This window comes from Amblyomma maculatum, chromosome 5 (assembly GCF_055883805.1).
Source record: "Amblyomma maculatum isolate TAMU_Amacu chromosome 5, ASM5588380v1, whole genome shotgun sequence".
In the NCBI taxonomy this organism is placed as follows: Eukaryota; Metazoa; Arthropoda; class Arachnida; order Ixodida; family Ixodidae; genus Amblyomma; species Amblyomma maculatum.
In genome coordinates, this window is record NC_139348.1 from 63,671,456 (window position 1) to 63,695,451 (window position 23,996).

A 23,996-nucleotide genomic window follows, 5' to 3' on the forward strand; every position below is an offset into this window, starting at 1 on the left:
CGCGTATGTTTCCGCCCCCTTGGTTATCTGGGCAATTCTAATTTTAAACTTGCGGTTGTGTTTTTGTTTTTTCTATCTCTTAGTAAGAGATCACCTCGCTTCCCACAAATGTAGGAGGTGGTTGTCTGCTGCCCTGGTGTCTTGAGTGGTCTGGAATTTGCGCGTGAAATGGTTCTTTGTTTGAATTAGCGATTTGGCCCAATCCTCTTATTTTGATGCGTACGCACCGAGTGCTTGGGTTGCCACTTCCATGAACCTTGTACAATCGATGACACAAGCTGCTCCCTTCTTTTTGCGAATTTTGTTTGAATCTAATACGATTTTTAGGATGTAATGATCGCTCCCGAGAGTTTCTTCTGTAATGTGCCATTCGTAATTTTTAGCGTTCCGTACTAGCGAAAGGTCCGGGCACGTGTCTCGGGAGACGCTATTTCCTATTCTAGTAGGGTAAAGCAGGACCGTGAGAGTGGTTAGTACTGCGTAGGCTATGGCCGCGGCTAATTTCCTGCCTTTTGCGTCCTCCTTATGGTATCCCCATTGATAGCTGTGTGCGTTAAAGTCCCCAACCATCACTAAAGGCGATGCGCTGGCTATACGCATCGCCTCGAGGAAGATTTCGTCAAAAGTGACTTGGTGTTTTTGCTGCCTGCTATAAATGTTTAGAATAAACGAACTTTTGCTGGATCGTTTGTTTGGTAGGAGTTGAATAAATGTATGATCAATTTCTTCTCTCAACTCAAAATCTAATGTCACGGCGGTGCACTCTTTGCGCGCGAGAATACAGGTAGAGGAATTCGTTTGGTGGGTAGTATATGACCTGAGTTTAGCTTGTGTACCTACATCTTGCAAAGCAATTATTTCTGGCGTTATGTCTAACGCTTCTATGTGTTGTTGTAGCGTTTCTCTTTTTCTCTTAAATCCCCTGTAATACCATTGCGTGATTTGTAATTTTTGTTAGTCATGTTTAGCCATGTTGAATGAGTACTATGAGGACGGTGCTTTGTGGCCGTCCCCCTCTTGAGATTCCTCCTCTATTATGCCTTTGTTGCGCTTTTTTTCCGGATATTTTAATCATTTTTGCTCGAGGGCCTTCCGCCAATTCCTGCAACCTCCTGTCAATTTTGATTTCGTATGACTGGAGCTTGTAGGAAATTGATTCAACCAAGGCTTGAATGCTCTTTATGACTGCCTCCTGAATGTATTGTTCTATATTTAATTTAATTTCCCCAAATGTCTCTTCCATTTACGCTCGACCTTTTGCTCCAGATTTTGTTCGATCTGAATTATCCGCGCTTCGAACTTCTGTTCTAAGCTTTACTCAATTTGAGCCAACCTCTGTTCACATTTCTGCTCCTGTCTCGCTTCTAGTTCCTCATTTTCCTCTCTAACGATTTCTCTGACCTCCTGCTCAGGTAGAAAACCAAATTTGTTGTCGATCGCCTTATTTTGCGCTGGTGAGGTGGAAAGGTTCGGACATTCCTCTTCTATCTCCTCTCCCAAAGAAGGGGCAACAGTCGCTATGGGTTTGTTACACTGGCTGCTCATGGCGTTCAGCGCTTCATTTAACGTTGGCAATTCCTGTTTTAATCTCAAATTTTCGGCCCTAAGTATTTGATCAGCCAACGAGGGAGGGGGGGGGAATAGCGACTGTAGCCGAGCTCACCTTGTCATTGGCGGTGGCATTGGCTACGGCGGCAGCAGCAGCCGGCGTCCCCTGGCTGTTTCTGTTCATGGCTGCTGGAAGCTTGCCTTCTCTTCCTTTCGCTTCTGCAGGTAGGAGAGTATTCTTGAGTTGGTTGCCGCTGTTGTCTCGATAAAACTTGCACCCTCCTCTAGCAGCACCGCCGATAGCGTTGTGGTTAGGATATCTGTATTTTCTGACGCACTCCTTGGAGCCCGTGAGGTGGGACTCTCTGAAGATTAGGCACTGAGGTTTGCATTCATGTCCATCTTCTGGGCTGGTCTTACTACAGGCATGGCAGCAAGTTGTTTATGGACTCGGGCAAACGTCTGCCCTGTGTCCGACGACGCCGCATCGGGCGCAGGCCGGGGTAGACTTCCGTTAGAGACGCACCGGAATGGCTTCGCCCCAGTCGAACACGTGGAAAGGCACTGTGCGTCCCTCGAACGTAAGTACTGCTGCGTTCGACTTGCCTAGTTTGTGCACGCCGACAACTTTGACCTCGGGCGAGTGGAGTGGATGGCTTAGAAAACATCTTTGTCTGTAACACGGAGTTCCACCTGGATAACTCCACGGCAAGAGTCTTCGGATGCTTAGAGATAAGCTTTAACCACACATTTCTTGCCGTCAATGGTCAAGCTTTCTATAGCGAGCACTTGCCTTATGTAAAGAGCATTCTGGACGTCTATTATTACAATGTTTTGATCCCAGGTAGGCCACATGGATAGCTCCTTCTCAGATTGAGGAATCCCTGTTGCTGCGTAGACGGCTTCTCCAAATTTGTTGCTTCCTTTATAGTATTCTAAGTTGAGCGTGTCTCTAAACTTAAGTATAATCACGGAGTCTTCTCTCCGAAACTTTGGAACGACCGCTGGCTTCCATTGCTGGCGAGGTGGAGACGCCGGTTGCTGCTGCACGGACGCGGCAGGACAGTTGCCAGCGTTCCCGCCGACGCGGCGCAGCAACTCACGGTTGTGGCTTCTATCCTTTTCTCCAACTTCTTGATGCTGTATTCGGTGAAATCGTCAAAAATGGCCGGTTTTTGCTTCGCAGACTGGATTTCCACGACTTGCACGGATTCCGGGTCGTAGCCCCTTGCAGTCGCCATTTGCGTCGATGCGTTGGCTTACACCCGGCCGGATTCTTGGCTAGGCCTAAAGGCCTAGCTCGGCCCTCGCATGTGATGGACAAGAAAAGCCCCGCAAAATGCCAAAAGTTGGCCCACCTGGTTAGGGATGGTATCCACGGGATGATTTTACAAATCTTGTCCAGGTAACTTTCAGACGCTGCAGATAACGTGGCCAATTGAAACCATGAATTTTCTCAGAGCCGACGCGACACACGTCCGCACTTCTTGGCAGCTCCTATATTGTTAGGGAGACATCACCTGTTGCTTTAGAGTTTTGGCACGAGCCATGGTATTGACTTTCTGCGCAAAGGTGGAGATAACACTCGGAAACAATAGACGAATTTCTCTGTGGGACAATAATATTTCCACCCGTCTGTAACACTAATCCGAGTCAGGGAGCGTATTTGCTCACTAGCTATGTCTTGATGCCACCTATAGCTCCAGTGTTTGTGCTATGCACTGTTCCGCCGGTCGAGCAGGCAGCCCCCATGTGTTTATAAAAGCTGACATGAACAACTTTGATCAAATGTTTCCGATGCCCCGCGCCATTGTCTATTGTGTGTGTGATTACGCGCACATGTCGGCTATGAATATTTCATAGGAAGCTGTTCTATTTCCCAATGTCCTTACACTGACTTGATTCAGTGTATAGAGACGGCTGCGCTCGTTTCTGACAAAACTACCAACGTGTCCAACGTATGCTGCAACAAATCATCAATCGTTATGGCGTATCCCGAGTGATCGTAAGCGTCCACGGTCGACTATTCATTTAAAATCTTGCGGAACAGCTTCTCTGGCTCTGTGGCTTTGAATACCATCATTCTTCGCCGCAAAATGTATGGACAAATAACCTTACTGGGCGCCTGCACAGGGCTCTCATGAACCTGATGTCGATAAGTGTGGTGTCAGACTGCAAGAGCTGGTACGCCGTTCTACCATTGGTGACTCAGATCTACACACAGCTAACCAATAAATGAGCGAATACTCTTTCTTTTCCTTCGTCACATGCTTATCACCCTCTCATGAGCGCAGTGCTTCCACTCATCACAAATAAGGTCTGTTCGATTCAGCTGCACTCTTTGCACCAGTTCCGTGAAGTTCTGCGGCGGTGCCGCAAGCGTGCAGCATCAGTTCCAGCAGTTCAGGTGCAGCATCGGCACCAGCTACTTACAAACGAATGGTAGAGGGCAGGCTGGGCCGTCTGCTAGCCTTGGCGTCGCCAACAATTAAGCTGCGGCCGGCTGTGTGCAACATCGCGTCAGCCGACGCCAACGTTCCGGTTAACTTGACGAATTTTCAAATAGCACATGACAGCGAAGTTTTGACATCCAGCCGCGATGCTTTTGGTCCTTGCTTTGTAATAAACGGCACTTGTCAACGAGAACACGATCGAGTTCGCCAAGGTATCGGTTACGCATACTCAAGAAGTAGACACACGCATGCGGTGTGATGCATGCTGATTATATATTTCAATCATGACCATGTGCGCTTCGATCGCCGGCTGCCGCAACAGGTGCATATATATGCATTTGCACAAGATGATATGCGATGTGATATACTTGAAAATCTTCATGTTTGGGATGATTAGCGCCGTTGATCGAGCGGCATATACACAGGCGATAGAATTAATTCATTCATGAATATGCGATGCATATATGTACAAAAGCCGACTGCATGTGGTCAGCTATCTGTGAATTATATAGCCACTCACATCAACCGGCGCCAACATGCCGAATGAGATCAATTTTCAAACAGCACATATCGCAAGCGTTGACACGAACCAGCCTCGATCGATGTATGTGTATGCGCGCACCATGCGGCAGCTGGCACGAAGCGCAAACAAACTTCGATCACGATTGAAGTCAGCATGAACCATATAACGCATGCACGTGCTTACTTGGTAGACATGGTTTGAAGTACGCGTCGTGGTATCTTTGGCAAACACAGGCACCGTTCTCATTGGCGAGTGGAATAAGGGTCGCTTCACTGTTTATCACAACACGCAAGCCATCGTTGCGCAAGCTGTCGTCTGCTTTCATGCGGCAGCTGCATCTGCACTCTTTCGGCACTGACCGCTGAGGAGGTGCACAGTTTTGCTGAACTTTTCGTGAACTCGACCTGCACGACGTCTGCACTTTTTGAAACGAACGGCGTGGTGCAGAGGGCGCCATCTTGCATCGCTGAAACGAATGGTGAAGTGCAGCACCACGTGAACCAGTTCACGTAGTGCAGGTGAAACGAACGGACCTATAATTACCCATCCTAGAAACAACATCTCAGTCTCCCTGAGGAAGTACGTTTGCTCGCCTTTAAGCCGTCGCCTTCATAGACCGTGAAAAGCTGCGAGCTGTTTCTGCGCAGCTACAGTCGCTTACGAATTAGGAGATTTCGCCTGGCGTTGGACGCCGTTATGATGCCGAACTCTTTTAAAAGTTGTAAAACGCCGATCGCTTTAGTCTTCTATGTCTGTAGAGCGACGTTACCTTGTTATCCATAACATTTATTCTACCTCGATGCACCGGTGCTCACGGAGGACGCATCTCGCTCACAGGAACGATTAAAGCGATGCTATCCTAGGTATCTTTTAATAGCTCGAGAAGGGAATTTACTTATGCAGGGCCTGGTAAGGACCAAATAATTTGCCGTGCTGCGTAAGAAGCAGAGAAGGGCGAGTCAGAATGGCGAGGGTATGAGCCGTGACTATATTCAGACGCTGACCATGAGTGGGTTTCCTGCATCCCCAGCCTACTATGCAAATATTGCGGTCTCCATAGCAGTTTATTTCAAAAACACTATGTGGTGTTCGGAAAGGTTTAGCCTCTTAACATCCTAGTTACGCAGTTAGGTATATGGTGTTTTATGGCGCATAAGCAGTACCGCCTACCACATAAAAAACACATGGTGTTTGGCGCATGATGAAAAACAATATGTAGTGCCGTGGTAGCCGTTGCACGTGGTAGCCATTGGTACGTACGTGCAAACGAAGGTTTTGTACATGGTAGCCATTGTTGCTTATGCGCCAAAAAACACCGTATAACTGACTGCCTAACTAGGATGTTAAGAGCCAACATGTACGCGAGACTCCTAAAAATACATAAATAATGTGAAACTTTTGCCCTATTAGGGACAGATTGTTTTCCAAAACGCATAGATGCAGCCAATTTATCTCCAAACCTTTCATGACTGGGAAGAAACTATTTTTCTACTCAAAAATCACTTCTTCAAAATAAAGTCCAAAAAAATATTACAGTATGTGTTTCGTGCTTATGCGCTAAAGTTCACGAAGCTTGTATTAATAAACTCACGTCTGTTTCCCATCATTCCAACAAAAACCACTGTCGTCTTCCTCTGCTATTACAAAACAGACGAATGTGGAATTGAACAAGGATATGGTAGTTGCAGTGTGCAACTTTATGCTATTAATGGGAGTTATTACGGAGTTTTAGGTTAAATTTGCTCCTGAGATCCTTTACAAACGGTGGAGAAATCTTAGAATTTACTGCAGCCGGACACCAGCCCGTAAACGTGGTGGGCATGTTTGCGTATCGGGTGCGTGCCTTCTTCCAAAGCAAACTTCCGCTGCGCAGAATGCGTCGTTCGCCCCGATTTAAATGTTTTCTCCAGATCAGTGAGAAGCAAAATGAAGTTCTGAAGGAATAAGCAAATAAATATAATTCGAGATGCTCTTACCCATACATTGTCACAGGTTTGTTTTCGTAATCACATTTAAGAAACATGCATCCATACAGAAATCCTTCTCCTCCGTATGGCATATTCAGTCCTTCAAATTTGCACTTCCCTGTAAAACAAGTATAAAATCGGCACACATTTTAATTCAGGCATTTCAAATACTTAGGCGCATTTTTTTTTATATTCTAATGCCTGATATTATTACGCGTGAGGTTATTTTGGCCGTAGGAGGAATTTCTCAAATTTTGTGTGTCCACATGCGAGTCCAAGCACGAGCCGCTTCTTCATCGTCCTCCTCTTTCTTTGCCTCTGTTTCTGGGCGTCACACTACCCCCTATGCAGCCGAAGCCCACTGGGCCGCCTTAAACAGTATCGCGTGATCCGTATGGCTTTAGTCGCACAACATGCGCGACTTCGCTTTTCGCAGAGCGACGGCCGCTTGTGGTGAGGCGAGCGGTGCGATAATTGAGCTCGCTAAGTTGGGCAAGGACAAGAAATGAGCAATCGCAGTGGCATAACAGCCTTTATGAGACTCGCCTTGCTTATAGGCCTCCACAGCAAGGACAAACAGCCAGGCTGGTAAGTAACATGCCGGTGCCGGTCATGGTACTGGGCTTTTGAGCGATTCTGAGAGGTTAAGATGCCAAGGAGAGCAAGCCGACGATCTTCTTCGGCAAAGCAGATTGTCTCGACTGCCGAAGGATCTTCATTAGTACTGCGTAGTGCTCAATGCATATCATGGGTGGAATGCGTAGAGCATGAAGAGTGGTCTAAAACCAGTCAAAAGGATGCGTGGTTTTAAAAGCGTATGGTAATGAACAGTAGGACGCTGTGCCTGTTATTGCGAGTTCAGCCGAGACACATTGATCGTAACGTTGGAGCGTTTCGTTACTAGATCGTTGGTTTGGGGATAAGGCAATGAAAGATAAAAAGAACAAGCACCTAAACGGAGCATTTCCTCCCCGGCGTCGGCAGTCAACTGGCGACCACGTTTGCTAATACCTCGTAGTGATCCGTGCCGGAGAAATATCGTCCGCAATATAAAACAGGAGACTTCATGCCCGTTGGCCGCGGCTATGGCTGCATCTCACAATATCGAGTTAGGTAGTTCCCACAAACAACGATCCAACGGTTCCCATTTTCAGATAGCGGAGGGGGGCGAAGGAGATTAACACACACTTTCTGAAACAGGGCAATGGTGTGAGTTTGTGTAGCTTCCCCGCTGCCACGCTTGTGGGACGCTTGTAGCGCTGACCGTGGATGCCGCTGGAGACGCACCTTTCAGAAGGTTCTCGCATTTTCGGCCAAAAGAAGCGCTTCTTTGATGGGAGAAGGTTTCTAGCAGTTCTAAGATGCTCGCATCTGAGTTCGTCGAGCATGGCCTGTGTTATAGGGTGGTTTAGGCACGTCTGAATAATCAGGACGAAGCGGACATAGGAATAATTCTTCCAGAGCAGGATATCACGCATACAAAATTTTCAGGCACCTGATCGACGTTCAGCTGTCGCGAAGAGAGGTTGCAATGTGAGATCCCTTTGCTCTTTTTAATTAACGAGGAGATGCCAGGGAAAGCCGGTTACACCGACGCAAAGTAGTTCTCAAAAACAATCTGCGTCTGACTCCGTTGTAAGAAGAGGCCGACGTGAAAGACGGTCTGCGTCAGCCTGTTTACGACCACTTTTGTAGTTGACTGGGAAGTCATACTCTAGTAACAACCGGGCAAATCGTGCAATGTAGCCACACGGGTGCCCTGAGATGAACTAACGAGCAGAGGGCGTGGTAATCGTTGACAACGGTAAACGGACGTCGACAAAGATACAAGCGAAAGCGTTGCGTCGCGAAATCGACAGTGATACATTTCGGTTTTGTAACAGTGTAATTCTTCTCCGGCTAACTAAGAGAGCGACTCGCGACAATGAATAACTTAGGGTAACAGGATAGCTGGACTATACTTCTCTCCGTACCGAAACGAGAAGTCAGCTTTGGTCGATCTTAAGCAGTTTCCTAAATCATGCCTGTTCTACAAAGCCTATGTGCCGGAGCCGCTGCATTGTTTGCATTAAAACGTTGCTATAAAAAAGATTCATGACACTTGCAACCTGAGAGCTCATAAGCTTTCAAGAAATTACTTGGATACTTTATATTCTATGAGCCGCTGTACGCGGTGTTTCTTGTATTTTGTGTAAGACAGTAGATTGCATTGTCATTTGAAAATGTGAAACTCTGAGCCTGCCATTCACACGGCAGGCTTAATAAATCCCTGGAGCAGAGTTCATAGTATATTATGAGGGGATACTCAATAGTATGATGCAGTCCAGGAATTTAGTGGGCCCTTTATACACTGTTGGTAGCGAAGAATTCCAAGGTTACCTTCCAATATATGTCGCCTATATCGGCTAACACATTTACCTTAAGCAGTGGCCAGTGTGGGCCGGAGCGTTTGCGCAGTCAGCCTTTAGAAGTATCATCTCGACCATTTTATCAACTATGAACATGATGACATGAGAATACGTAAAAAGCGTCTTGGGAATGCGTGAAGGCTGTAAAATTTGCTGTTTCATTACTCATCCCTGTCAAACCAATCTGTTATAAATTCAAAATGAAAAACGTATTTATCGAAGTATAGTAACATCACGAAGCTTGGTTCTGACCGCCAGCGTTTTATTACCACACACAAAAAAAGAAGCATAAATCGCCAACTCTGTCCAAAAAAGAGCTGCCCAAACGCAAGTGCATTTTTCACCACTTGCAACTTACCTTAGTTGGATTATATCTGAAAATATATCATTCTGCAACTACTCACATTACTATGCAATCCTCAAAAGTATTGAAAATCAATATTAAATTATAGGGGTGCTCCTCGAAGAGGCGTGCAATCACATTTACACGAACAACAGTGAGCTGGTTCCCACAAAATATAAGAAAAATAAAACAATGCCTATGGTGGGGAAGAGGTGCTGAACGAAGCGCTTTTGGGAAATCGAGGGTATCCACAAGACCAATGCCTTGTGTACTTTCTAGACCAACATCTGAATAGATCTTCCGTGACAGTTCATAACTGTGCAGCGAAAAACTGAAAGCTTTGTTGTGGCTTTCATCAGCCGCCAGCACGTGGTCTAATTACTGTGATTGTAGCGGACAGAATAATCATGTTCCTGCAGGTTGTCGCAAAACAAGGCTTTATCAAGTTCTTACTAGAGCGATATGTGCCGATATTTTTTCAAAGTAAATGCTGCAAATAAAGACAGTCTCCATGTCGCTCCAGATAAATTCAGGTTCCTTGGTTGTTATCAAGATGATTCTGCTCCGTCTTTAAATTGAGCGCTGCCGAATTCTGTGGGGTTTTTTAGATAGACGACAAATAAAACACGATTGCTTTCAACGCCGCCATGCTTCTTTATTGTTTTTCGCACGCGTAAGACCAATAAATAGTGACATGCAACAACAGTCCCTTACATTGCTGCTTTCAGTCTGGTAACCAACACGTGACATCTAGTGGCGGTGCCGCTGATCATGGTGAGGGCACCCACTATAACCTGTGAAAACAGCCCTGAACGTGTCCCGGTAGATGAAGCTTCTAAAACCAGCCAACCAGACTCCGTATTCAAGGCCTTCCACCTGCACAGGACTACTACAGACTCCCGTTCGATCTCGGACAGAATCAACGGCATCTATCATGGCCCAGGTTCTATCTCCATTTCTGTTCTTTTGCAAATATTCCGAACGTCACCCATTTTTGAAGGGCACACTAGAAGATTCTCCTGAGTAGTGGCTGGAACGATGCAATTGACTGGCAGCCTTCAACTATTGGGGCGACCTATTTACTCGTGAACTGCCTTCTTAGCACTAGAAGGCTATGTGCGCACATGACACGAAAACCAGAAGTCTTCCCTTACGTTGGACTCATGAGTAAGGAAAAAGCCGAACTGTTTTTTCACTCCCCGACCACCTCCGCAGTGAGTCCATCCTCGCCTATATTGAGAAAATAAAGCATCTCTTTCTTCTTGCAAACGCTGAGATGCCTGAGAAAGTAGGGTGTAGTTTTTATTGCAAGGAGTCAAAGAGTTTCTTTTTGCCGATTTTGTAAGAAACCTTCGGAAAACCATTGCCGAGCTCACTCAAGAAGTGTCTGCTATGAAAAGGAACTTCGACTTCCGACACCGACAATACACTCACGTTATCCAGGCCTCAACTATTGACACCGGCGCTGTAGAGTTTGACACTGAATAGTTTTGGGAGATCACTTGAGAAGTCCATAGCGGAGAACTTTGCCGACTGCTGCCATGGCCCATGCGAAACAATTGGCTTCACTAGCAGAAGTCATTGTTCAAAAATCCAGCAGACCTTAGCCCTCCTCAACTGAGGCCTTGGGCTGCTTAAACACAAGAGCCCAAAGCGAGGAAGTACGCTGGTGCGTTACGCCGTCCTGCGTTCCGCCCGGACATTATAAGTCCCAAGAACAAGAACAAGCTGGTCCCGAATGTCTCCTTAGGCATTCGCGCCGCCACGTCTGCGAACGATCCCCAAGCGACAGGAAATCCGATCTCTGGAGAACTGCGAACAACGGTCCACTGTACTTTTACACCAATGAGGCCGGCCACATTCTAAGTCACTTCACGTGCAAAACTCATTGACGCGCACAGCGTAACCGGTAATAGACAACTATTTGAGCAGGGCAGTCACCAAGCCATCCGTACCGCTTACCGTCAACGTACAGCGACCAAGATGCGTCCCCGGGCAGCTCCTATGTGAGAAAAAGCTCCCTTAGCCCATGTAGGTGAAACTAAAGGGAGCAACTTTTGAAGGTAATCTTGGTGGACGGCGAACTGGCAATGATACTCCGCCGACTACAACGAGTGACGGCGCTGCAAACATTTTCCCCTACACTGGGCATGAACACAGCATCGACGACAACGCGGCCAGATTCTGAGCTGACAGCGCCGCCCAGCGAATCGACAGTTGTGTTTGCCGAACGAGATATCAGTCAGGATGGAGCCTGGATGGAATAGTGACTGACACACAATGTGAGGAGATGAACAAGCAAGCTTGCAATTTCTGTCGATGGTCACACAGTCTCTCTCTGGCAGGCACCACAGCTGATTATTGAGTCATCATGAACCGCTTGCCTACAAGGTCAAGAAAATAATGACCTCCTGGTATGGATCGCTGATTCGTACCAGTAACCTCATTACTTCATCGAGGCAATGCGCTGCACGAGATACCGTGAATGGACCACATTGCCCTACTAGCTTCATGGTCCTGCAGAAGTGTCAGCAATGTATTGCATTGGTCACGGACATTCAAAACGAACATCGGGCGATCATCGACTTTCGCTCAAAGCTATCAAGCTATCAGCAGATAAAGCCAAAAATGCTGTGGGAAGTTCCGCGCATCACATTGCTCTAAATGTCCTCAACAAAGAATTGAGTTTACCTTCCCGATCGAGCTTCGTAGTCTCCGTTATTCCAAGGTTCAAGGTAACACCACTTGACGTCTGCTTCACGTCAGAGACGTTCAAGTGAGTAAGTGATACATTACTGGATGGCATGACGAGGCACAATTCTCTGGTATACTTAGGCGGTTCCCCCTTCTTACCGAAATTTGTAGATTATCTAAGAATGATTCAGACAGTACTCGACGCATCAAGTTGCCTGTTTAAATGTTTAAAGCAAAGAAGTGCCACTTCCCCTGAAAAGGCTCTTGGATCTGGGCGCATCATGATAAAAAATGGAATTCTTCACGATCCAGAGAAAACAGTGGCAATCAGTTTCCACAGCTCGGTGACAAGAGGGGTGAGCCTTGTCGAAACTTTGAGGCTGCTTACAAAGGCAGACGTGCCATTCCGACAAAAAACACCGCAACCAGACGTCCTCGAGGACCTTGAGTGCTGCTTACAGTGTCCAATTATTCTCAGAACACATAGAACAAAACGTTCAGACTGAAATTAATGCCGACGCAAGCAGCCAGGTTCTAGGCTCAGTCCACGTTCAGAGGAATGCGAAGTGAAAAACGTTGTTGCTTACACTAGCATGTCTCTCTCAAAAGCCCAACCCAATTACTCGAAGACAGAGCTGTGCCTCGCTATCATGTGCTGCATATCGAAGTTTTATCCCTACCTATACGGTCGACCATTAAGTTAGTAAGCTATCTTCGGTTGCTTGACAATTTGAGATATCCTTCGGCCGGTTTGCTCTATATAGCTTATGTCTCAAAGACTTCGACATCACAGTGGCATTCAAGTCTGGTCGCAAGTATTCCGAAGCAGACTGCTTGTCGCGTGACATTGGTTACGTATCCCAGAGGATGACAACGATGCCTTCTTGGAGTGACTAAATGCCAGCAGTTTCGCACAAAACAGACTCCAAACCTCAATTGAAAACCTATAGCTGATTTCGTAGAAGGCAAGATGGCTTCCTCTCCTACTCTGTTCAGCCGCCATGTGTCGTCCTTCGTGTTGAACAACAATGTCCCCATTTAAAACTTCGCGCCCAACCGGACCACTTACTCTCTTGTCATACCAACGTAACTCTGATAGAAAATTATTCAGACTTTCTATGATGGAACAAGAGCAGGGCACCTCGTTATGGCATGACCGTTGCAACAGATATAAGGGCTTACTGGCCACGGTTACCTGTCGACGTTGACCACCATTACGTGAAAACGTGCAGTAACTGCCATCGACGCAAGACGCCGCTTTCAGACCACCTGAGTTACTGAATCTAATACCGCCTCCAATTAATCCTTTTTAAGAAATATTTATGAACCTCATCGGTTCATTTCGAACTCCATTGAAGGGAAAAGTGGATTAAACCCCCGCTAAACCAAAATATTAGCCCTACCTAATGGCACCGCTGCAGAAGGGGCGAAGTATTTCATTGAGCGGTTTTTCCTACGACATAGCGCCTCCAAGAGGTCCTCACATGCAAGGAACAGCAACTACGGCGGAACTGACGCAAGCCAGATTTATTTATTTATGGCACCCTTCAGGGCCCGAGGCAATCTAGTGGGGGAGTGGCAAAAACAAAAAAATAAATTGGGATATAGAGCAGAGAGCCAAAATTAAATACACCTCAGTATATAATACTAGCTATAGCTTCACGGAAGATCTCATAATTATTATTGATGGCAATATTTGCATGAAGATGATTCCAGTCGCATGAGCTACACGGCAAGAACGACTAAAACATTTGGTGTTACATGAATCACAACTGACTTTATAAAAATGGTCAGTATGATGTGATACATAACATGACTAACGGTTAAGGCATTTGCGCAGTACGGAATGATATTACAGTTTGTGAAACAATCCAATACGAGATCCCTTTCGACAAAGTGAGAGAGACGAAAGAGAGACTATATTTCATACTATTTATACTGGGTGTGAGGTTACAAATCTTTCGAATGAAACGGCTAAGAGCAGTAATATGACTGTCATATGAAGCATCCCAGACTGGCGTTGCATATGTAGTGTGGTAATATTCATCGTTATAATCACTGACATGCGTTGCGTGCTGCCGCTCTCAAGAACAAAGACTTTGGTCGTTTTTTGTGTGATTCGTTACGCCGTACGCTACGCCCCACCCCGCTGACCGCGCCCTCGCGGAAGGTTCCTTTCTATCTCTTTGTGATGCCGTCATGTATGACCTTCCTACACGGTCTGCAAAACTCCTTGTCGCCAATGACACAGACATTCCTCCCTTTTCTGCTGCCCTCGTTCGAGCGCTCGTAAATACTCTTCCTGCCACGCCTACTTTATTAGACGTTAATGTTCTCAGCTCTCGCAATATAGCGACCGCTTCGACACCACCCGATGTTCTTCAACAAGCTATTGACGCAGATCTTCCACCCGCAGAACGCGATCAACTCGCTGCTATTCTACAGAACTTCACTTCTGCCTTCGACTTTCCTCACACTGCTCTGTGTCGGACGCCTGTCGTTACGCACACAATCGACACTGGTACAAACGCACCTTTACGACAGTTCATTATCGCGGGCCAGCCATTCAGCGCCAAGTAACTTCTAACAACGTGGACATGCTTAACCGGGGCGTCAACATCCATTTAACAGTCCATGGGCTTCTCCGGTTGTTTTGGTCACCAAGAAAGATGGTTCCATCCGGTTTTGCGTCGATTACCGTAGGCTTAACATAAACACGCGCAAAGGTGTCTATCCTCTGCCGCGAATCGACGACGCCTTGTGCTGTTTACCAGGAGCCGAGTATGTCTCCTCTTTGGATTTGCGCTCTGGCTACGGGCAGGTACCGATGGCTGATGATGACCGCTCGAAAACTGCCTTTATAACACCGGACGGCTAATACGAGTTCAACGTTATGCCCTTTTTCCTCTGCAATGCCCCAGTTACTTTCGAGCGCCTGATTGACACTGTTCTTCGTGGACTCAAGTGGCAGACCTGTCTTTGTTACCTGAATGACATAGTAGTTTTTTCTACAGACGTTTCTTCTCACCTTCTCCACCTAAAACATCTCCTCACATGTCTCGCCGATGCTGGGCTTCAGTTGAATTTGAAGAAGTGCCACTTTGCCGCTCGAAAACTCCACATAGTCTCTAAGGACGGCATTCTTCTCGACCCCACCAAACTTCGCACAGTTACAGAGTTTCCGCAGCCAACCTCCCTGAAGCAGCTCCGGAGCTTTATCGGCCTCTGCTCCTACTTTCGACGTTTCATCTTGAGCTTCGCCTCTATCGTCGCTCCTTTTACCCAACTGCTTGCCGGCAGCTCCGACCTTTCCTCATGGACTCCAGCCTGCGATAAAGCATTCGACACTTTGCGCCGCCTTTTGGTTTCGCCTCTCATTCTACGCCACTTTGATCTGACTGCGCCTACGGAGGTCCACACTGATGCCAGCGTTATTGGCCTTGGTGCCGTCCTTACCCAACGTAAGTCTGGTTACAGCGAGTATGTTGTGGCATACGCAAGCCGAACATTGACGAAAGTACAACCTAATTATTCAGTCACAAAAAGGGAATGTTTGGCCATTATTTTGGCCATCGGAAAATTTCATCCCTACGTGTATGGCCAACCGTTTTACGTTGTGACCGATCCCCGCGCTTTGGGCTGGCTTGCCTCTCTGAAAGATCCATCCAGTCGCCTTGCTCGCTGGGCTGTCCGTCTACCGGAGTGTGACATTCATGTCATTTATCGATCAGGCCTGAAGCATACGGACGCGGATGCTCTTTCCCGCTCGCCATTGCCTAGAGATACTTCGTCTGACCACGTATGTGCCTACGATTTGTCGACTCTTGCCACTATCGATATGGCTACCGAGCAGCGGAATGACTCCTGGATCAATGCACTTTTGGATTTTCTCTCAAGTCTTACTCCCGGTGATTCATCCAAAGCGCTCGTCCGCCAAGCCCACCACTTCTCCATTCGTGACGGTCTTCTCTATCGCCGCAATTATTTGTTTGATGGCCGGAAGTGACTTCTAGTCATCCCGCGTCATCTCCGTGCCGACATTTGTGCTGCGTACCATGGTGACCCACAATGTTCTCACAGTGGCGTATTGAAAACCTACACGCGCCTACGTCTGCGATTTTACTGCGATAGCTTTGCACGACATTTCGTGCGCGCTTGCGAATCTTGTCAACGCCGAAAAACCCCTCAAAAGTCCCCTGTTTCGTTGCAGCCGTTACCCTGCCCTGCTCGTTCGTTTGCCCGCGTTGGCATATATCTCTATGGCCCTCTTCCTACTACTCCTGCTGGAAACCGGTGGATTATCGTTGCAGTAGACCATCTTACTTCGCTACACTGAAACATCACCGTTAGCCTCTGCCGCCGCAGGAGACGTTGTTTTGTTCCTTCTCAACAATTTGATCCTTCCCACGGGACTCCGAAGGAACTGCTCAGTGACCGCGGACGCATTTTCTTGTCCGATGCTCTCGAGGCCCTGCTGAAAGAATGCCGCATCATTCATCGCACTGCTACTTCCTACCACCCTCAGACGAATGGCCTGACAGAACGCTTCAACCGTACTCTGAGTGACATGCTGGCCATGTACGTCAACAACGCTTATTCCAACTGGGACCACGTTCTTCCCTTCCTAACCTACGCGTACGACACTGCGATACAGACCACCAGCTGATTCTCTCCCTTCTTTTTGCTTTGCGGGCGCGAGCCAACCTGCACAATGGACACGCTTTTTCCGTACCGCCCTGATGTTTGTGAATCGACGCCACTCACGGACGCCGCCCAGTACGCAGAAGAATGCCGTCAGCTCGTTTGTTCGCTTACAAAGGAAAACCATTGGCAACAATAACACCATCGTGACACTGGCGAGGCGCCTTCATATGCATTCAACTCCCTGGTGTGGCTCTGGGTTCCTGCCACAACTGCCGGCCTTTCAAAGAAGCTTCTTGCTCGGTATCACGGTCCATACCGAGTCCTTAAAAAACATCTCCTGTCATCTGCGTAGTTGAGCCCGTTACGCCCTCTGCGGACTTGCGTCGCCGTGGACGCGAAATAGGTTATGTGGACCGAATCAAGCCCTACTACGATCCGTCTGTCCTTTCGGCTGCATGAGTCGCCACGATGGCTCCTTCTCTGCCCGGGAGGAAACTGTAGTTTGGTAACCTTCATCGTTATAGCCACTGACATGCGTCGCGTGCTGCCGCCCTCAAGAACGATGTTGGTCGTTGTCTGTGTGATTGTCTACACACAGACAACGACCAACGACCAACGGCGTAGACAACGACCACGGGTCGTTGTCTACGCCTTACGCCCCGCTGCGAGTTCACCCCAAGCAGCTGGATCCATCAGCGTCGACTGAATAAACGCACCCCTACACATATTTCAGTTTGAATGCGAATTAATGTTTTATAAATAAGTTAGGACATAAATAATCTATCAGGTGATTATAGCATGGTTGATTATGTGCTCAGTTGCACAGACCAGCTTAGATTAGCAGTGATCCAAACACAAAGATATTTATACCATGCTACAGATTCCAAAGATACAGTATCAATGTAGTACGAAAGCGGGACTGTAAATTTTCTTGAAATACGCATTTTGCATTTGTTAATTTTGATTGCATTGACCCCTTTTTTGCCGCAGGTACCTATAGTGGTAAGATCAGACTGAAAACAACGATTGTTAGTTTATCTTATTTCTCTAAATATAACGCAATCATTCGCGAAATCTAGAAGCTATTGGCCTATATTAGTACAACAGCGGACTGTCTCGGAACCAACGAGCGTACGAAGTACCTACATATAAACTATCATGAAAAGGACTTCCATATCGGTCAATGCTGAACACAAGACACGCTATTTTATACTTCGCTATTTTCGCGTATGATACCGCCCTCCAGAAGACAACTAAATCGAGTCCGTTTCTACTTGTGTATAACAGTCCACAAAAACACTCGACGCAGAGCAACGACACGCCACAGACGAAAACATTTGCCGTTGCCGCCTTGCTTCAACGTTCAGATAACACCTGAAGAGCACGCCCGAAGTATACAAAAAAGCAGCGCACTGACACCGACGTTACAACTCGCATGCCTACGACGCAACCTGGATGTTCGGCCTTCTCCGCGACCTAGCAGACCTTGGCCTCCATATGATAATTTTGAGCTCCTCGAATTACCTGTTCTTTAACCGCTAATTTCAAGTACGCGTAGGATTAACCCGGTCAAAAACTTTTGTTAAGAAAAATTGCGCGCCTCGGTTAATGTATCATAAGCACTATACTCTTTGTTTTAAAAATAACTCATAATTTAAATAAACCCAAGTTTATCACGTATTCAGTTTAAGTTGAAGATATACAGATCGCTTGTCCGTCACCGAACATATCAATATACGGCACACAAGTTCCGCCTATAATAATTAAACTGGAGACATAGGTAGGAACAAAAAGGGAAAAACAATGAATACCAAGTTACGCTTAGTCAAGTCAAGTCTGCAAGAATGAAAGCCGTGAAGCATTCGGAGCAGTTTATTGAACAACCTTTATGCCTCCTTCGTATCGAACATGCACACCTAACGCACCTCTTGCTTAAAAAAAAGCAACCCCTTTGTGAAATATGTGGAGGTGAGCTTACGGTGAATCACATATTGTATTCATGCGCAAAGTGGAGAAACTAATAAAAGCATTTCAACGATTTTGAAACCAGTAAATGCTATTTCACCTATGGTTGCTCTCGGGTGAACACAAACTTGCCGAGTTACCTTGTGTTTTTAGACTTTTAAAGGAGGTGAATGGCTTAAAAAAATATGTTGAAATGAACTGAAATAAAAAATGCACCAACGAATTTTTCATCTCGTGCTTGCTTATGATAACTATAATTGCTTATTCGGAATTAATGAGGACACAACAGAAAACTCTGAAACCCAGAAGCGATGTATTCCACAGCAACAAGATGAACGATTTGTGATACTTAGCGTTAATAAATGTTTTTGTCGAAAACCACAGTACGGATTTCTTTGTTGTATTCCATAGTGTTAGGTTGCGAATATCTAATAAAGTACTGTTATTTTCATTCCTTCCTTAAAATAAATGAAAGGCAAATTTGTTGGCTGAGGAGGAGGGTGAATTTGGAGGGCCCTTTCGTCCAGGAGCCCTCTGGGCGTTCCTTTAGCTTTTCCCGCTTTACCAGTCGCAGCTGATCGGCGGGTTGCATGGCCAGAACGTTAGCCTGTCAAAAGGCGGCAGGTGGAGCTTTTTTATTGGGTTTGGAAGCGTACGGGATGTGGGCCTTCTCTTAGGTTAATTGTAGAGAGTGGGTAGGGTGGCTTTGCAAGTCTTGCAGTACGGGGAATAGACCGTGCGGTGAAAGATGTGGGCAAATTGAGCAGATGGCAATTATGTGTCTGGAGTTGTCGCCAGTACGTGCTTTCGATGTGATTGAGGGCGTGATGTGGGGGCGGGTACGTGACGCGAAAAAGATGATATTGGTGAACATGAACAATCCCACTGTAGTAGAGAGGTTCGATGAGGGTGCATATCGAAGGTTTGTGAGGCCATTCGAAGGCTCCCGGAAGCACAGTTCGCTGGCAAACGCATGAGAGCGCGCACTTCTAAGGATGGTATTTAGCCCAGGTACCCATGTGGTTGCAATGAAATCGGGAAGGTTAAGTTGCATATGATTAGGTATTGTGGAATGTTGAACGATGGAGTGGCAAATGTAGATGAATGTGGAAGTGCGGATGTGAAGATTGTCTGAATTATGAGAAGCATTCGTGTAGATGGTGTCCTGGCGTTCAGAGTATCGCTTAGAAAAATATGATGCCCGCTGCGCGACGACCCTTTTGCTTTTCGAAATCCATATTTTGAGGGGAGATTGAGTTTTAGGATGCTTTGCAAATGCGGTGGATGGCCGTCTAAGTGTGAAATGAGGGATCAGGGGTATTGTAGCCCATTGAGAGCAGGGAATGAGTGCCTGTAGGTGTAGTGCTGAGTCTACATTCTAGGCTGGAGGGATGCCTCTATGATTTCCAAGATATTGTTGTGTATGCCTAGTTGACGACGACGAAGCGTACTGGCATGATGAAGTAAATGGAGGGCAGCTTTAAGGGCTGAGCGATGTAGGAGGTTAAGTTCGGTGAGGCTGGTGGTGGTAGGGGATGTGGTAGGCTTGTCGGCTAATGACGAGGACGTCTACATTAAAATGGCTCTTTCTTTGAGGATATGGTTGCGGCTAGAGGTGCAGCGGACGAGGTGTGTGATCTCTTTGATCTGGTTCTGCAGGAGGTGTATTGTATGAGTGGCTCTCATGTTTTGTTCAATGTAGGGACCTAGCAGTCGGAGTCGTGATACGTGAAAAATTGCAGCGTTGTCAAGGAGTAGGGTGATGGTTGAGGCGTGTGAGGGAGGTTTGATGACGAGGAGCTAAGACTTCTCCAGTGTACACGCGTTACCTAAAGCCTGTGTGTATGTTTGAATGCCACCCGTTCAAGAGTTCAAGAGTATTGTTGAAGTTGGCCAGGGCAACACTTAGTAGTCCATAGTCTGATAACATCTGCGTATATTGCGTGTAGATGATGGGGTATATTTTCGAGTATCCATGTTAAGTGGGTAAACGATGTTAAAGATGATGGATGAGAGAACTGAACCCTGCGCTGTGCCTAGGTTGAGTAAGTAGATGGTCATGCAGGTGTAGGAGCCGAGTATAAAATGGGCCGTACATTTGGATTAAAAGCCATCAACGTACCGTCAGATGTGTAGTCCGCATTTAGTTGAGGCAAGGGTAGTCTGATTGTCGTCATGGCCGTTGTTATGAAATGCCCTTTGTATATCAAGGGTAATTGTGACAGGCGTGGCCTGTTTATGACAGATGTTGTTGAGGCCGGTCTCTTTCAGGTGTATGAGAATGTTTTGGGTGAAGAGATGTGGGCGGAAGCCGAACTGAGTGGGAGAAAAAAGGCGGTAGACTCGAGTTAAGGCTGAAGTCCTCTAAGGAGAACATGTCCCTAAAGTTTGCCGAGACAGCATGTGAGAGAAAAGGGGCGTATGTTGGTATAACGAGATGGATTTTCAGGGCTTAGGAATGAAGTTAATTGCGGCGTGTTTCCACGATACTGATAAACTTCCCTTCGAGCAGTGTTAGTTGTAGTAAGCTGTCAGTGAAGGTGTGATGTATCACCGACATTTCGAAGGGGTTTTTTACGTAATTTGGTCAAGCTCGGGTGCGGTGCTATGAGTGATGGCCCAATTTAATTTTATTGAGCATAAGAATAAATTCACCGTCAAACAGCCGCGCGAGGAGCGCGTCGTAGCTTACATATTATTATTTAGTTTTTTTTAAAGGGTGTGAACAGCAGATGCATAATTAGGTGGACACTTGAGCTCCGCTAATAAGTGTATAACGCTAAAGTGTTACAGGGACGATGCTTTTCACTTTTCAACTATTATTTTCTTTTTCTATTTTTCTTGCTGATTTATTATTTTATTTTATTGTTTATATTTTTTTAAATTATGGATAACCTTCACCAAACACAGGCTTTTTATTCTGAGGCATTCGACACCTTTTAATGGATTTCATTTTTTCAAAATATTTTTATTTGCAGTATCAATTACACATCTGCATTTTTTATTAGCGTCCCCAACAGTTGGCCTCTCTTTATTATTTCAACACTTTTGAAACTAAAGTTTTATTTTTTCTCTTTACATCCTGCATAGCGCGCCAAGATGAAGGCCTCGCATTAAAAAAACGGATCCGCGAGCCATGGTCTCGCCAGATGAGTGAAAAATCCAGTCTCTTTTCAAAACACTGATTTATTCCAGATAAACGAAAAAGCATTGAATAAAAAGAAACAACATCGGGCGCTACAGCGCCGGAAACATGCTTTTATGCGCGCGACAATAGAGCACCAAAGATATAGCAGAAAGAATGTCAGGGCTTTACCGCGGCTAGAGAAAACACACCATGGAGCGAATAGGACGAGCAATAGGGCCAATGCAATAACGGGGGCACAATAAAAATTGCTCCTCGCGTGACCGCGACTCACACAAACACCCCTAACCCATTCCTCCAGGCACTGCTTCCGTCTTCTCGCAGATCTTCCTACCTTCGTCCGTGCACATTCCGCTGGCCCCGGACTCACGATGGCCGCCCCTTGCTGGTCTCCCGCTGGGCAAAAAGCCACGAACCATGCTTTCGACGCGCTTATTTACCTTCGTTTGCAGCCGACAATATTCCGCCCACATGACTGCCAGCTCGATCATGCCAACTCGCTCTATCCGGGCAAACACCAATGCAAACAGGGAAAAAGCACACGCATTTTGAAACAATAAAAGAGTCTGCGGGGCCCCAGACGTTCTAGGTATCAGCAGTTATTGAATTAAACGCAATGGTTTCATTACTCTTTATTGCCGGTCACCAAGCCATCTGTCAACCGCCTTCAATTCTAATATTTCCCTCGCCATTCTTTTTCAATTCCCCCCCCCCCTCCCGCATTCCCCTTCCTACACAGAGTAGTATGCCAGCGAAATCTAAACGCCGGCAAAATTCTCTGTTTTTCATTAAAGAGTTCCTCTCTCTCTCTCTATTACAGGCTCCAAGTTAAACTTACCGTCGTCAAACGTCAATGCATATTGTTTGCTCACATATTTCACACCGGACGTTAGGCACAGGGGGGCGAACAGAACAATGAGCTTTATAGCTTTGCAGACAGAAGCCTGAAAAACAAAAGAGCGATAACGGCTGCCATTATTTTCACGTTTCTTATAGTAACAATGCACGCTCAGCTCCTTTACAGCAAAAAGCAAATTACAACGCGAAGGATGCTTAAAATTGAAATCTCTTGCTACCTTCAACAAAAAAAAGGCATGTTGAATGTAAGTAAATGTAAAATATCACTTACTTGATAACTGAAGCTACGCAGCATCAAAGGGCATGCCCTAAAAAATTTGACTACAATCTTGCATTTCATATCGGTTACGGAACGCGTAAAATTTGAGCGAATCATTACGCTGATATCTAGAGCCATTCTGTCGCATTAAGTAGTAATATGTTCTTATCATGCCAGAACAAATTTTGTGTCTGTGCAACCAGAAAGTATTTAGAAGTATTCTTCATATCACAACATGCGACGTTACACGGAGCAAGTCCCGAGCCGTCGCATTCCGGAATTCAACGAAGATGTACACTCTTGGTCAAAAGCCCAAAAGCCAAAAGAGTTTTGTCTCAGGCACAAAATGAAGCCTTCACATCACTGTTATAGACTAAAGAGCCTCGGATTGCTGCGAGTGTTTCTTGGGTAAAAGAACCTATTTCCCAGCATTTTAAATGTTATTCGGCCTATGAATAATCCCGTCAGGGTTCCATTTGCTGCTGAGGCTAAACTCCTTCGGCTTCAAGACTTTGAGCGAGACTGTGCCTACTGAAACGCGCCAGAGGGCAATAAAAAAGTGTCACGGGATTAGAAGCTGCGTTTGAGCCTAGCATCCCAATCACCGATAGAAAAACATACTACGTTGAATGGATGACAAATAAAATCATCAGGAAATAAGTGATTACGGTAATTTCATCAAATCTCTTTCTGGACAATTAAAATTACTCGTTTATTAGGCTACGCCTTGAATGAGGCATTTTGCAAGAAAGCGTGTTACAGTATTATATACTGCGTGCTGAGAAACCTGCACAATATGCTAAATGGAGGTTAAGCCATTAAACAGCCACAGTATCAAAGATTGATCTCAGACATTTTGAATATGACTTTCCTCAGTTTTCGGCATTTTTCTTCTCTCTATTTCTACAATACTTCTTAATTGAGAGATACAGATATATTTCTCAGCGGGGAAATACATCTTAAGATACAACCACCTAATGTTGACTTGACGTTAGCCGAGTAAATAGATGGATAAATGTCGTCTTATTTTTTTCTGTCTGTTTAGCACGAACACGTACCACTGAGAACATTTTAGAGTCTTTATAATGCAGTACGAAAAAATAGCGTATAGGCAGAACATCCACATCGCATGCAATAGGACTGTGGTTCAAATCTTGTGGCCGCGCGAACTTACACCGGATTAAAAAAA

At 46.1% G+C, this 23,996-nt stretch overlaps 1 protein-coding gene across 8 annotated transcripts in view; it reads right to left on the reverse strand.

The window, feature by feature from the left end:
- The window catches only part of LOC146188416 (uncharacterized), a 129,902-nt gene that overhangs the window by 52,960 nt on the left and 52,946 nt on the right, over positions 1–23,996 (reverse strand). For 7 of the 8 annotated variants that reach the window (XR_014707531.1, XM_084603770.1, XM_084603768.1 and 4 more), the window contains exons 2-3: positions 22,529–22,634; positions 6,501–6,609 (exon numbers count right to left, since the gene is read on the reverse strand). Coding sequence is in view for 7 of the 8 variants with exons in the window: in XM_084603768.1 (XP_084459894.1) it covers positions 6,501–6,609; positions 22,529–22,634 (215 nt within the window). In the remaining variant the exon portion in view is untranslated. The remainder of the gene's footprint in view (positions 1–6,500; positions 6,610–22,528; positions 22,635–23,996) is intronic. The other variant, XM_084603771.1, reaches the window with a different exon arrangement.